This window comes from Leucopleurus acutus (genome assembly GCF_964270905.1).
Source record: "Leucopleurus acutus genome assembly, chromosome: 1".
Taxonomy (NCBI): Eukaryota; Metazoa; Chordata; class Mammalia; order Artiodactyla; family Delphinidae; genus Leucopleurus; species Leucopleurus acutus.
Window position 1 is genome coordinate 173,884,450 of NC_139142.1, and position 13,103 is coordinate 173,897,552.

Here is a 13,103-nt window from a genome sequence, read left to right on the forward strand (position 1 = left end):
GTGGTGGGGAGGGATGGGGAGCGATGGGGAGCGATGGGGAGCGGCAGATGAAGCTTCTTCGCTCACTTGCCTGCAGCTTACCTCCTGCTGTGCGGCCCGGTCCCTAACAGGCCTTGGCCTGGGGGTTGGGGACCCCTGAGGTAAGGGGCAGGAGGACAATACAAGGCGTTCCTTGTATTTTTTAATTAACAGAAAACATACCAGTGCATTTTTTGGTGGTTCCTTCTTCTGCAGGATATGATCATAGTTACATTGTTTTCATTAGTGTGCCCATCTCTCAATATACTCATTTCAAACTGCATGACATGTTTCTGAGATTGAATCATTAGAAGGGTTAAAGATAGATAATTAATTTTAGGAAATTATGATTCATAAGACTTCTTACTTTTGTAAAAATGTTAAATTAGCAATGGCTGTTACCGTCAACCATATTTTTTTGTCTTGGAACATGCAGAATTATCTCAGGGGAGATGAAATAACCCTGGGTTCTGCAGCCTTTTGCTTGGACACACTTCAGTGCTCAACACCTGTTGGAAAGTAGCATCCTAGGAGAGACGTTGGGAGGGAAGTTATTGGAAAGAAAATGGATAGGATGGGAGAAAATTAAAAAGCTGTTGAAAAAGTTCAGAGAAATTGACTATAATATTTAAATTGTAGACATTTACATACTATTTCATGATTTATACTAAGTGAAATTAAAATAGGAGACTAGATGGCCATTGTAAATGCATCTCAAACCCAAACTGCTATTTTTGTCTCTTTATTTGAAGATCAGTCCTTGTGATGGATATGTAGCATGTAAGAAAATGAGGGACCTGGAGTGACCTTAACCTGAATTATTAGCATAAGTATTTTCACAGGAACTAAACCTTCCTGAGTACTTGATGATCTAAGAAAAGGAAGAATGGGTTGGGACCCTTTGTTATATTTAAGTTATTCTTTGAGTCACTCAATCCTTCAGAATATATTTATAATTACCTTGGATAGTCTTAAGGCTTATCCAGTATGCTTAGCCTGTAATACTGAGTAAGATGACGTTACTTCTCATTTGTGTAACATCTGCAGCACTCTGGTTCTGTTCTACTTTTTGAGAAAAACAGGTGAGAAAAAGTAAGGAATTCCTCAAGTTTAGGCATTGCTCTGAACTAAGGAAGTTGAGCCCAACATGCTGTCACTAAGAGAAAGGAAAGTTCTCTTCTATTGTGCCTTCATCCATGCACTACTGCTGTTTGAGTGCACAGTGGCTAAGAAGACCCATTTGTGTGGTGAAATTCAGTGGATTAAAATGTATCAAGGAATAATAAAGTATAATGCGTTTCTTGTTAAAACAAAACAGCAAACTGGGACTGGAAAGGAATTTTCTTAATAAAAGCTACCAGTATCCTTTAGCAAGCATCATATTTATATTTGTCACTTTATACTGATAAAATATATCTAATAGTAACCTTCAGCAAGTGTGTTTAATGACGAACTGTTATATGAATCCTTTGCAAGATCTGAAACAAGAATATCCATATGAATACTACCTAAGGGTACATTGTACTGGAAGTCCTAATTAGCACAATAAGAAAAGACAAGTTTAGTAGACGTACTTAGACAGATGTAAAACTAATACGGGTTTAGCAGGGTTTCCCAACCTTGGTGTACCAGCAACCACCAACCAGAAAATATTAAATAAAACCCTCTTTTCAAAAGAAACAAAAAACATGCAGTACCTAGGAAAAACCCAAAAGATGTGCAAGAGTTTTATGGGGAAAAATTACAAGACCTTATTAAGGACATAGAAAAAGTTATAAATAAATTAACAATTATGCAAAGTTCGTCAGTGAAAGTTAACATTACTTGATATTGTAATGGTATTTATTCTCCTCTAATCTAAATCACAGCAGTGTTTTTCATGGATCTTGCCGATTGACTTTAAAATTACTATGGATGAATAAAGGACAGAAGAGCTAAGATGAGTTTAGAAAGGAAGGAGGGGACCTGCCTAAGATTGGCAAGCTTGTGTGGGACCAGGGAGCTTTCGTACATTTGGATGGATGGTAGATGGTGGCTACTTTTTCGTAAAAATAGTCTTTAGCCAATAGGTACATGAACAAAAATCAAAAGGTACGCGGGCCTCTCACTGTTGTGGCTTCTCCCGTTGCGGAGCATAGGCTCCGGACGCGCAGGCTCAGCGGCCATGGCTCACGGGCCCAGCCGCTCCGCGGCATGTGGGATCCTCCCGGACCGGGGCACGAACCCGTGTCCCCTGCATCGACAGGCGGACTCTCAACCACTGCGCCACCAGGGAAGCCCCGGAAGTAATGTCTTTTACAGTTCCTGGAATATACCTCTAGAACTCTTATACGGAGATAATTACATAATGTTTTTGAGAAATTGTACCATTTTATACCATGATTTTTTTTCACTGACTTTTTTTTTAAATTGAGGTATAAGTGACAAATAACATTGTATTAGTTTTAGGTATACAAGATAATGATTCAATATTTGTATGTATTGCAAAATGATCACCGTAAGTCTAGTTAACATCCATCACCACACAGTTACAAAAAACTTTTTTCTTGTGATTAGGAATTTTAAGATCTATTCTCTTAGCAACTTTCAAATATGCAGTACAGTAGTATTAATTATAGTCACCATGATGTACACTATATCTCCATGAGTTATTTGTCTAATAACTGGAAGTTTGTACATTTTGACCATGGTCACCTGTTTTGCCCACTCCCCTCCCCACTCCCCACCTCTGGCAACCACCAGTCTGTTCTCTGTATCAAATGAGCTTTTTTTTTTTTGGTTTGTTTCACATATAAGTGAGATCATATGGTATTTGTCTTTACATGTCTGACTTATTTCACTTAGCATGATGCCTTCAAGATCCATCTATGTTGTCACGAAAGGCAAGATTTATTTCCTTTTTTGTGGCTAATATTCCATTATATATCTGTATCTCACATTTTCTTTATTCATTCGTCTGTCCATGGACACTTAGGTTGTTTCCATGTCTTGTCTCTTGTAAATATCTTGGCTATTGTAAATAATGCTTCAGGGAACATGGGGGTGCAGATGTGTTTTCATTTTCTTCAGTTAAATACCCAGAAATAGAATTGCTGGATCATATGGTAGTTCTATTTTAAATTTTTTGAGGAACTTCTATTTCTTTTCCATAGTGGCTAAAGCAATTTACATTCCCACTAACACTGTACAAAGGTTCCGTTTTCTCTGCATCCTCACCAACACTTGTTATCTCTTGTCTTTTTGATGATGGCCATTCTAACAGGTGTGAAGTGATATCTCATTGTGATTTTTGATTTGCATTTCCCTGATGATTAGTGATGTTGAGCATCTTTTCATATACCTGTTGGCCATCTGTATGTCTTCTTTGGAGTGTCTATTCAGGTCCTCTGCCTGGCTTTTAGTTGGGTTGTTTTTTGCTATTGAATTGTATGAATTCTTTTTTTTTTTTTTTTTTTTGCGGTACGCGGGCCTCTCACTGTTGTGGCCTCTCCCGCTGCGGAGCACAGGCTCCGGACGCGCAGGCCCAGCGGCCATAGCTCACGGGCCCAGCCGCTCCGTGGCATGTGGGATCCTTCCAGACCGGGGCACAAACCTGTGTCCCCCGCATCGGCAGGCGGACTCCCAACCACTGTGCCACCAGGGAAGCCCCATGTATGAATTCTTTATATATTTTGGATATTATCCTTTATACCATGATTTTTTAAACACAATATATCTTAGAACTTATGTCATCTTAATGTCTGTAATACTGCTTCATTTCTTTTAATGATTATATAATAATCCTTGGCATGTTATATTATAAATTAGCCAGGCCCCTAAGATGTATGTTTAGGTGTTTCTCATCTCTTCTTGCTGTCAAAAATGCTAAAATGAATTTCCTCCCTTGGGTATTATTTCACACGTGTCTGACTATGTCTATAGGATGAATATCTAGAAGCAGAATTGCTGCGAAATTCTTGTTTAATCCTCTACAGAACTTTAGAATCAACTTGCCTAGTTTGTGGTGGTGTTCAGTTAAATTATCTTAGAGGCAATTTGGATTTTGTTGTCTTTCATCTAAATATCGAGCATGTCTTTCCATTTGCTCTTTTTTTATATGAGTAGCTTTTCAAAAATTTCTTCGTATAGTTCTTGTCCTTCTATTACTAAGTATTTTATTTTTCTCATTGCTGTAGTAAATAATTGGGGTCTTGTCTTTTTTTAAATCTCCTAAATTTTTTTATGTATGTGTATATGAATGCTATTAATTTTAGTATATTAGTTTGTACCCAAACAAATAATTGATTAAATTCTTTGATTTAAAATAGCACACTAGCTGATTTTCTTGGGTTTTATAGGTATGTATTATGCAAATAATGATCATTTTAACTCCTTACCAAATTTTATACCCCATTTCTTTCTCTATTTCAGCTATGTTGGTTATTACCTTTGGCAGAGTGTCAAAGACATTTTTTTTTGTTTGTTTTGTTTTTGTTTTCTTTTTGCGGTACGCGGGCCTCTCACTGTTGTGGCGTCTCCCGTTGCGGAGCACAGGCTCCAGACGCGCAGGCTCAGCAGCCATGGCTCACGGGCCCTGCCGCTACGCGGCACGTGGGATCTTCCTGAACTGGGGCACGAACCCGTGTCCCTGCATCGGCAGGCGGACTCTCAACCACTGTGCCAGCAGGGAAGCCCCAAAGACATTTTTGAATATTCCTGATCAGGTTAAGGAAGTGCTTATTCATTCCCATTTTGTTAGGGGCTAGATGTTGAATTTTACTGATTTTCAACATGTTTAGAAATTCTGTGATTTTTCACTTTCGATCTATTAATGGGATGAATTATATTTCTAGATTTCTTAATAATAAATCTTCCTAGAAATCCTGGAATTAAATACCCAGTTATGGTACATTCTTTTGATATTTGAATGTATTAATATATTAACATTAATTTATGTTAATATTTAATATTAGACTGTATATTCAAATATTTTATTTAGGATTTTTTAATACCAGTATTCCTATGGGACACTAGTTTTCTTTTTCTGTGCAATTTTTATGGGGTTTTGTTACCATTATTATGTTAGATTCCTTGCTTTCCTTCTTTATTATGTTCTGGAAGAGTCTAAATTGCATTGGAGTTACCTGGTCACTAAAAGTCTGATAGAATTACCTTGTGAATATGTCCCTACCTGGTGTTTTTCTGGACAGGTTATTTGCCAACTTCCTCTGTTTATTTCTTTGGAAACATTGGCCTTTTTAAGTATTCTTTTTTTTTCTGTGGTCAACTTTTGATCATTTATATTTTCCTAGAATATCGTAGTGATTATATCTTCGTACAGAAATGAACAAAGTAGTTGCTTATGACTGTTTTAATTTCCCTTTTATATATGGTTTTGTCTCTGTAGACATTTCTTAGTTTGTATGTTTTTGTGCTTTGTGTCTTCATTCTTGATTAGATTAGCTAATGATGTCTTCATTTTATTTTTCACTGAGAAGGAGCTCTTGGATTAATATTGTTCTACAATTTTTGTTTTTTTTTTCACTAGCACTGCTTTAGCTTTTTAATGATTGTTTTTAGATTTTTTGCAGTTTTCAGATAACCTTTTGAATCAGTTTATGAGAGTTTTCTAGTTTCATTATTAATGTCTGGTTTAAGTTCACTGCAACTAGGAAATGTCTATATCACTTTCGGAATCTATTAAGGTCATTTTTTTTGGCTGTGTTGGGTCTTTGCTGCTGCGTGCAGACTTTCTCTAGTTGCAGCGAGCAGGGGCTACTCTTCGTTGCAGTGCGCAGGCTTCTCATTGCGGTGGCTTCTCTTGTTGTGGAGCACGGGCTCTAGGTGTGTGGGCTCAGTAGTTGTGGCTCGTGGGCTCAGTAGTTGTGGCACATAGGTTTAGTTGCTCCACGGCATGTGGGATCTTCCCGGACCAGGGATCGAACCGGTGTCCCCTGCGTTGGCAGGCGGATTCTTAACCACTGTGCCACCAGGGAGGTCCCAAGGTCATTTTTATGGCTGACTTCATGCTCAATTTTAATGAATCTTTCTTGGACCTATTGACAAGTTTGTTTTGGATTTCAGAATGAAATCAATTAGATCTGTCTTACGAATTAGGTCTTCTGTATCCATACTTAATTTTGTTCAGTAGATGTTTTTGTGGACTGAGAAAAGTGAATTAAAGTCTCATAATTCTGTATTCCTGTCCATATTTCCTTTCTTTCTTATAGTTTTTGTTTTATAACTACCTATGCCCTATTTGTCTTTCTTAAAAATGATTTTTGCCCTGATTTCCAAATCCTATCCATTGCAGTATTGATTCCTGTTTCATTTGGATTGCATTTTTATGATATGCCTTTGCCCATTCTTTTTCAGTCTAAGTCACTTTAAGTGTCTCTTGTAGATAGTATATTTTTTGTTTTGTGATCCAATATGTCTTTTTCTTTTAATTGTTGAGTTTAGCCAATTTGTATATATTAGAAAGACAAACTTGTTTGGTTTTGGTCCTCTCATGTTTAATAGCCTTTCTTTTGTTGGTTTTTGTCTTGCTACATCATGTGTTTTTTATGAGTTTCTTCAGATAACTTAGAAAGTTTGTTTTTTTGTTCAAAGAGTACCTTTATAAACTTAAATGCAGTGGTGTGCTTAATTCCTAAGAGAATTTCTGTTGGCTCCCTATTGTGAACAGTGAGGAAATTAGTACATTTTCACTTTTGCCCATTTCCCTTCCCCATTTTCCAAACTTCAGTTGATTATTTCCATTGGTGTTGACCTTTATATATCAAAATATGTTTATACCTCTACTGCATGATTTGTCTCCCTTGACTGACAGTCAGTAAAGTTGACAAATCAGTCTGTGTGGACTGACTCCACCTTGTCTTCTCCTGCCCCTTCTCCTACTACAGTGGGGCTGCGACTCCCCACGTCACTTCCTTCTTACCCTCCAGTTAACTTTAAATAGTGCTGTTTTCTCTGCCAGTGCAGTTATCTCCTAAAGAGAAAACAGTTCTCTTCCATGAACTGAAGACACAGAAGGCTCTGCGGTCCCTCTGCCACAGTTTACTCCTTGTCTTGCTTGAAATTCATCCCCTGAGTTTAGAAGTTTCTTCAGGGATGAGTTCTTGCTTTTTTTTTTTTTTAAATTTTTGGGCCGCGCCGAGCAGCATATGGGATCTTATTTCCCCGACCAGGGATCGAACCTGCAACCCCTGCAGTGGAAGTGTGGAGTCTTAACCACTGGACTGCCAGGGATGTCCCAAGTTCTTGCATTTTGTTTTTTTGGGTTTTTTTAAAATTAATTAATTAATTATATTAGTTTTTGGCTGCATTGGGTCTTTGTTGCTGTGCATGAGCTTTCTCTAGTTGCGGTTGAGCGGGGGCTACTCTTTGTTGTGGTGCGCAGGCTTCTAATTGCGGTGGCTTCTCTTGTTACAGAGCATGGGCTCTAGGGCCTGTGGGCTTCAGCAGTTGTGGCACACGGGCTCAGTAGTTGTGGCTCGCGGGCTCTAGAGTGCAGGCTCAGTAGTTGTGGCGCACGGGCTTAGTTGCTCCGCGGTATGTGGGATCTTCCTAGACCAGGGCTCGAACCCATGTCTCCTGCGTTGGCAGGAGGATTCTTAACCACTGCGCCACCAGGGAAGCCCTTGCATTTTGAAAATGATTTGTTTTGACTGCTTTGATACTTAAATGACAGATTAACTGGATACAGAATCCTCGTGTCGTACTTAATTTTCTTGCAGACCCTTGGGCACTTCTGCTCTGTCTTCCAGCACAGAATGTTTCTCTGGAGAGACTGAGGCCAGCCTGGTTTGTCTCATAGTACGTTTTTGTGTTAGGATATCCTAGTTTACTGGTAGAGGGTGTTGGGGTTTGATTGGAGGGGAATGGAAAATGGCACAAATTCAACTGTAGCTGTAACATTTTATTTCCTTAAAAAACAAAATGATATGAAGCAAATATGCCATGAGTTCAGTATGATTGCTGAGTACAAGAGATTCTGCAATATTATTCTCTGTGGTACAGGGTGTGTTTGAAATAAAATTTTTTAATTAAAAAATATGCCATGTAACTATAAATCAGGGAGAGCTTGTATTCTTTAGTGATCGAGTTCAAAATATATTTAATCGAAAAATCACATATTTGCCTTATTGATCACAGCATTCATTCTTGTTTTCTTTATATGTTGACAACCACTCGTGTAATTCCTGTATTTTCTTTAGTGTCATTCCCTAAGTTTTGAGTAAAAGTACTTTATATTCTAACATCTTGAAAATTATAAAATTCTAGACTTCGGATCTGTAGAGTGGAGATTAGTGGCAATTGCTACAGAGGCTAGAACTAAATGGGATGTTTGACTAAAATCTGTTAAATGATTTATATATGCTAGTTTGGGACTATTTTGAACAAATATTCCTCTAAATATACAAAGTAGACTTAAGGTTTAAAATATCGTGATAATTGAAAGAGTTAAGTATTGAGGACTGGCTTTTCTCTCTTTCTGCAGGGCTCTGATAAGTATGTCACAATAAAAGAGAAATCACCTCTATTTTCTTATTTTTATTCATTTTTATTTTTTAGTACTAAGGGATTTTAAATTCGTTTTTCCTCTGTATTCAGGTACATGTCTCGAGTCCACGGTATGCATCCAAAAGAGACCACTCGTCAGCTGAGCTTGGCTGTGAAAGATGGTCTTATTGTGGAAACGCTAACAGTGGGCTGCAAAGGTTCAAAAGCTGGTATCGAACAGGAAGGATATTGGTTGCCAGGCGATGAGATTGTAAGTTTTTTTTATTTTATAAATCTGGAACGTTATTTAAATATAACCCATAGAAATTTATTTTCAGAAGTTTAGTAATATTCACTTCCACAGTTTTTATTAACATTAAGGACTACATTGGTAGGATGGATACTTTCCTTCCTGATTCTTTAGGAGAAAACTTGGAGCCTGCTTTTTCTGTCTAGATTACCTTGAATCTGAAAAATAAAACAAAGGAAAGCCCTTTTAATGTACGTACAATTTAATGGTACTCCTAAGTGTTTTCTTCAGTAAATATTAGTAAAAAATGTTTCGATGAGGATAATGTTGATGCCATCTAGACAGATTTGAAAGGGATATATACTTTTTTGCTTAGGGGCACATATAGAAGTATATTCTTTTAATGTAAAGCTTGGTTTCGTGTGTACTATTTCTGTCTTCCTACCTTATTTGCTTTTGATTTTTCTAATACCTTCATGAAAAGTCTATTTTTGGAAAGCTTTCAAATATAATAAACATTAATTTTTTAGTTCTGAAAGGAATAGATTTAGTAATTAGATATATTGAGAGTGTTTTATCATGAATTCTCTAAAACCTAAAATTATAAAAATGACACAAAATCTTAAAATTGGTTATTTGTGGAAACATTTCCCCAAAACATTGTCTTTCCCTTTCTGGCTCTAGGCAATTGAGCCAACACACAGACACCCACCTGTCAGGTCTGAGAGCAATAAACTAAGAACACTGTTTTCTGTGGGGAGCTGGTCCACAGAGGCAGCTGTCAGTTATATACTTAGAGAAGCTGTTAGTTTTTTACACTGTTTTTGTTAATTTAATATGTGACTTGAAAGTTTCTGGAAAAAAAATTCACGTTTTCCACAAACAGAAAACATGGAAGAAAAAAATGTTTAATTTCATTGGTATCATTTGATTTGTGCACTAGAAGTGTTCTTGAAAACTTAGGTGAAAATGTTTATATGAGTATAAATCTTCTGTAAGCTAATTCTTCTTTAGCTTACAGAAAAGTAAAGCTTTTTGCCAATAAAGAAACTTTGGGTGCCAGGCCATAATAATAATAATAATGTCAAGTGACATAAATCTGTCTACAGCAGACATTTAAAGGAGGGCCATGATTAGCTGATACCTTATTATACACTCAAAATAATCTAGATAATATAAAATTTCTAGTCCCAAAACACTTAGCCATGTACAGATTTAGTACAGAAGGGTATATTGATACTGGGTTGGCCAAAAAGTTTATTCAGATGTTTGTATAACATGTTACAGAAAAAAGCGAACGAACTTTTTGGCCAACCCAATAATTTCTGAGATGTATATAGTAACTAACCAATAGTAAATGCAACTTAATCCACAGGACTTTGGTTTGTGGATCATGTGTACATTTATTCATAAAAGTGATTTTATTTCTCCTTTTTAGTTTTGTCCTTTTCCATGTGCTTTTTTTCCCCTTCAAGTTGAGGCTTTTTTGTTCAGTTTAATTCAACAAGCAGTTAATGAGTTGTATGTTCATGACTACATTAGGTTCTGTATTCTACTTTTATTTTTGCATGTTCTTACTGCATATATTTTTATAGCATCATCCTTTTTCTTTTTTCTAGATGAAATCTTACATGTAAATCAAACAGTGTATACAGATTTTATTAATTCTGTTTGGTTCTTATTCACAAGCATTTTTATACCAAGTATGTGTATATGATTTAAGTACAAGTATATAAAGATTATACCTAGTTTATGAAATATGCAACTATTAAAAATACATAGGCAATGTAGTGTAGTTGAAAGAGGTAAGGTCATCTATGTTACAATTGATGAGGGTTTCAATCCCATCTCAAGTATTTTTTTAGTTGTGTGACCTTGAGGAAATTTCTTAACCTCTGATCCTCATTCCTCAGCTGTAACAGGGACACATTAATATAGCTTTCATTTGATTGTTTTGTGGATTAAATGAGATTATTTGTAGAAAGCATATAACTATGTACTCAAAGCAAGTTTTTGACTAGTGAATAAGTATGTTTAAAACAAGAAGTGCCTATATATAGAGTAGCAAAAGCACACAAATTTCTTACTAAACAGCAAGCAAAAATTCCCATCACGTTTTTTTTTTTACTTTTAACCTGTAACCTCAAACACAAGATTTGTTAAGAGATTTTCCCATAGGATGATGGGTCTATATTTAAGGCGCAGATATAAAATGATGAAACTAATTATATGTGTATCTCATGGCTATGGCTGGTGGACCACCTGGCGACCCTGGGGCTGTCTGTGTGCTATAGTTTTCATGCCCTAAGAATACTCTAGAAGGACACGTGACTGACATGGGTCACACTTGGCACAGCACAGTCATCTTACAATGGCCAGCTCTGTGTGTTTGTAGGGACTGTGTGCCCTGTGCATGCAGGCTGCTGTGTATCGGGGCCGGTTTTGAACCGCACAGCTTAGGAAGTGCCATCTACTTCTCAGACATCAGGTACTTGCATGTTTATTCAGCAGATCTCTAGCAGATGGCAGTAAAGCGTCCTGTTCTAACAAAATCAGTCTTAGGGAAGGGTCAACTTTCTAATTGGCACAAAGGTACTTTGTGGGCTAGTGACAGCCCTGCATGCTGGCATTTCAGTCTGGGACTCTCCTTTATAGTTTCTCCACTTTGTATATGATATGATTCCTCTAAAAGCTTGAGTTTTTAGATTGAAAGGTGTACGTTATTATTTTTGTTGACTTCCTACTCATTATCAAGAGAAGAAAAAGTCAAGTAGGTATATATGGCCTTGGGAAGGAAAGGGATAGGAGTTTTTGGCTATTCATTTTTAAACCTTTATTCAAAGTTACAAAAATTCTTTACTCAGCAAGTCATTTGAAAAATGGTAGTAAAGCTCTTCTTCTTTTCCTTCTATAGCCTCTAAAAATAGTAGCTATAGCTCAGAGGTGGGGGAAAAGTTGATTCCTCTTGATAAGTCCCACAAGTTATATCCCTCGAGATACCTTGTATTAGCAAAGAGGCTGGAATCCTCTTGTATTCACGGCCATGATTATGTTGAGAAAGAGAAGGTAGGCAAGAGTGTCATTTCTTTAGGCCACTCAACTATCATTGAGCAAAGAGTCTGTTGTGTCATGTTTTTATTCCGCCTCGCTACCTTTTATCGAATGCTTATTTTTAAAAACTTGATGCAATTGAAAAATATGCATATCTTGAACAATATTTTTATTAAACCCAGCTCTCATGAAATAAAAGCCTAACTCTAAGACTATTTCAGGATATAGTTATGTATAACCGTTTAAGAGGAAGCCTGTGTAAGTCAAAGAGTAGCCTCCATTGTACTGAGATTCTTTCTGCTAGGAATGGAATGATTTTTAGACATTTTGAGATGCTGATATTAACCACCATTTGTATCTCTATTGAAGTGATAATTTATTTGGAGAAACTATGATAAAATTCAGCAATAGACAAGCATCTTCACGGTGATATTTTAAATATGTCCATTTGAGATAGTAGAATGAAAAACATAATTATTAAAAATGAGGCCTCCCTCAATTTTAAATGGTTAGCTTAAATATTAGCAAAATTAAACAAGTAAAAGTATATGTACCAACCAATTTTTAAAACGACAAGCTTGCTGAACCTGGGCAACACTTGTAAGTTTTCTATGGTAGTCCTTAATTTCCAGATTTCTGTCATTAAGATTCACTCATGATCTGAATAATTCTTCTAGAGATCGTTTTTAAAGCTTTTGAAATTATATTGGTAAAAGGCCACTAGACCTGGGCACAGTGTGAAACTGTTGTGTTATATCAAGGCTTGTTTCTTTTGATTTTTCATTTTTTAAAGAAAGACTACATGTTTCCATAGATTGCTTCATCATCTGCTTGCTCTAAACTAATGTACATGGATGGTTACATTCAATCCATATTCGATCAAGATATTTCACGTCCTCTATTCTAACAACTTGAGAAATATATTTCTTGGGCAGAATTTTACCATTGCTCAGCTGAGTTGAGTTTGGTATTTAAGCTCCCTTTGTAATAAATACAAGTTAATTTCTTATGAGTTAAACTCTTAACCCATTAAAGATAGGAAGGTCTTATAAAAATATTTAATGTAATACAGGCATACCTCGTTTTATTGTGATTTGGCTTATTGTGCTTTTTTTACAAATTGAAGGTTTGTGGCAACCCTGCGTTGTCAGGTGATGGTTAGCATTTTTAGCAATAAAGTATTTTTAAATTAATGTCTGTACGTTTTTTTAGACATAATGTTATTGCACACTTAATAGACTGCAGTATAGTGTAAACACAACTTTTATGTCACTGAGAAACCAAAAAAATTCATGTGACT

General features: G+C 36.4%; 1 protein-coding gene across 12 annotated transcripts in view; it reads left to right on the forward strand.

Moving 5' to 3' along the window:
- The window catches only part of ZMYND11 (zinc finger MYND-type containing 11), a 137,095-nt gene that overhangs the window by 73,533 nt on the left and 50,459 nt on the right, over positions 1-13,103 (forward strand). For all 12 annotated transcript variants that reach the window (XM_082842306.1, XM_082842305.1, XM_082842300.1 and 9 more), the window contains one exon: positions 8,614-8,773. In XM_082842306.1, coding sequence (XP_082698432.1) covers positions 8,614-8,773 — 160 coding nt within the window. The remainder of the gene's footprint in view (positions 1-8,613; positions 8,774-13,103) is intronic.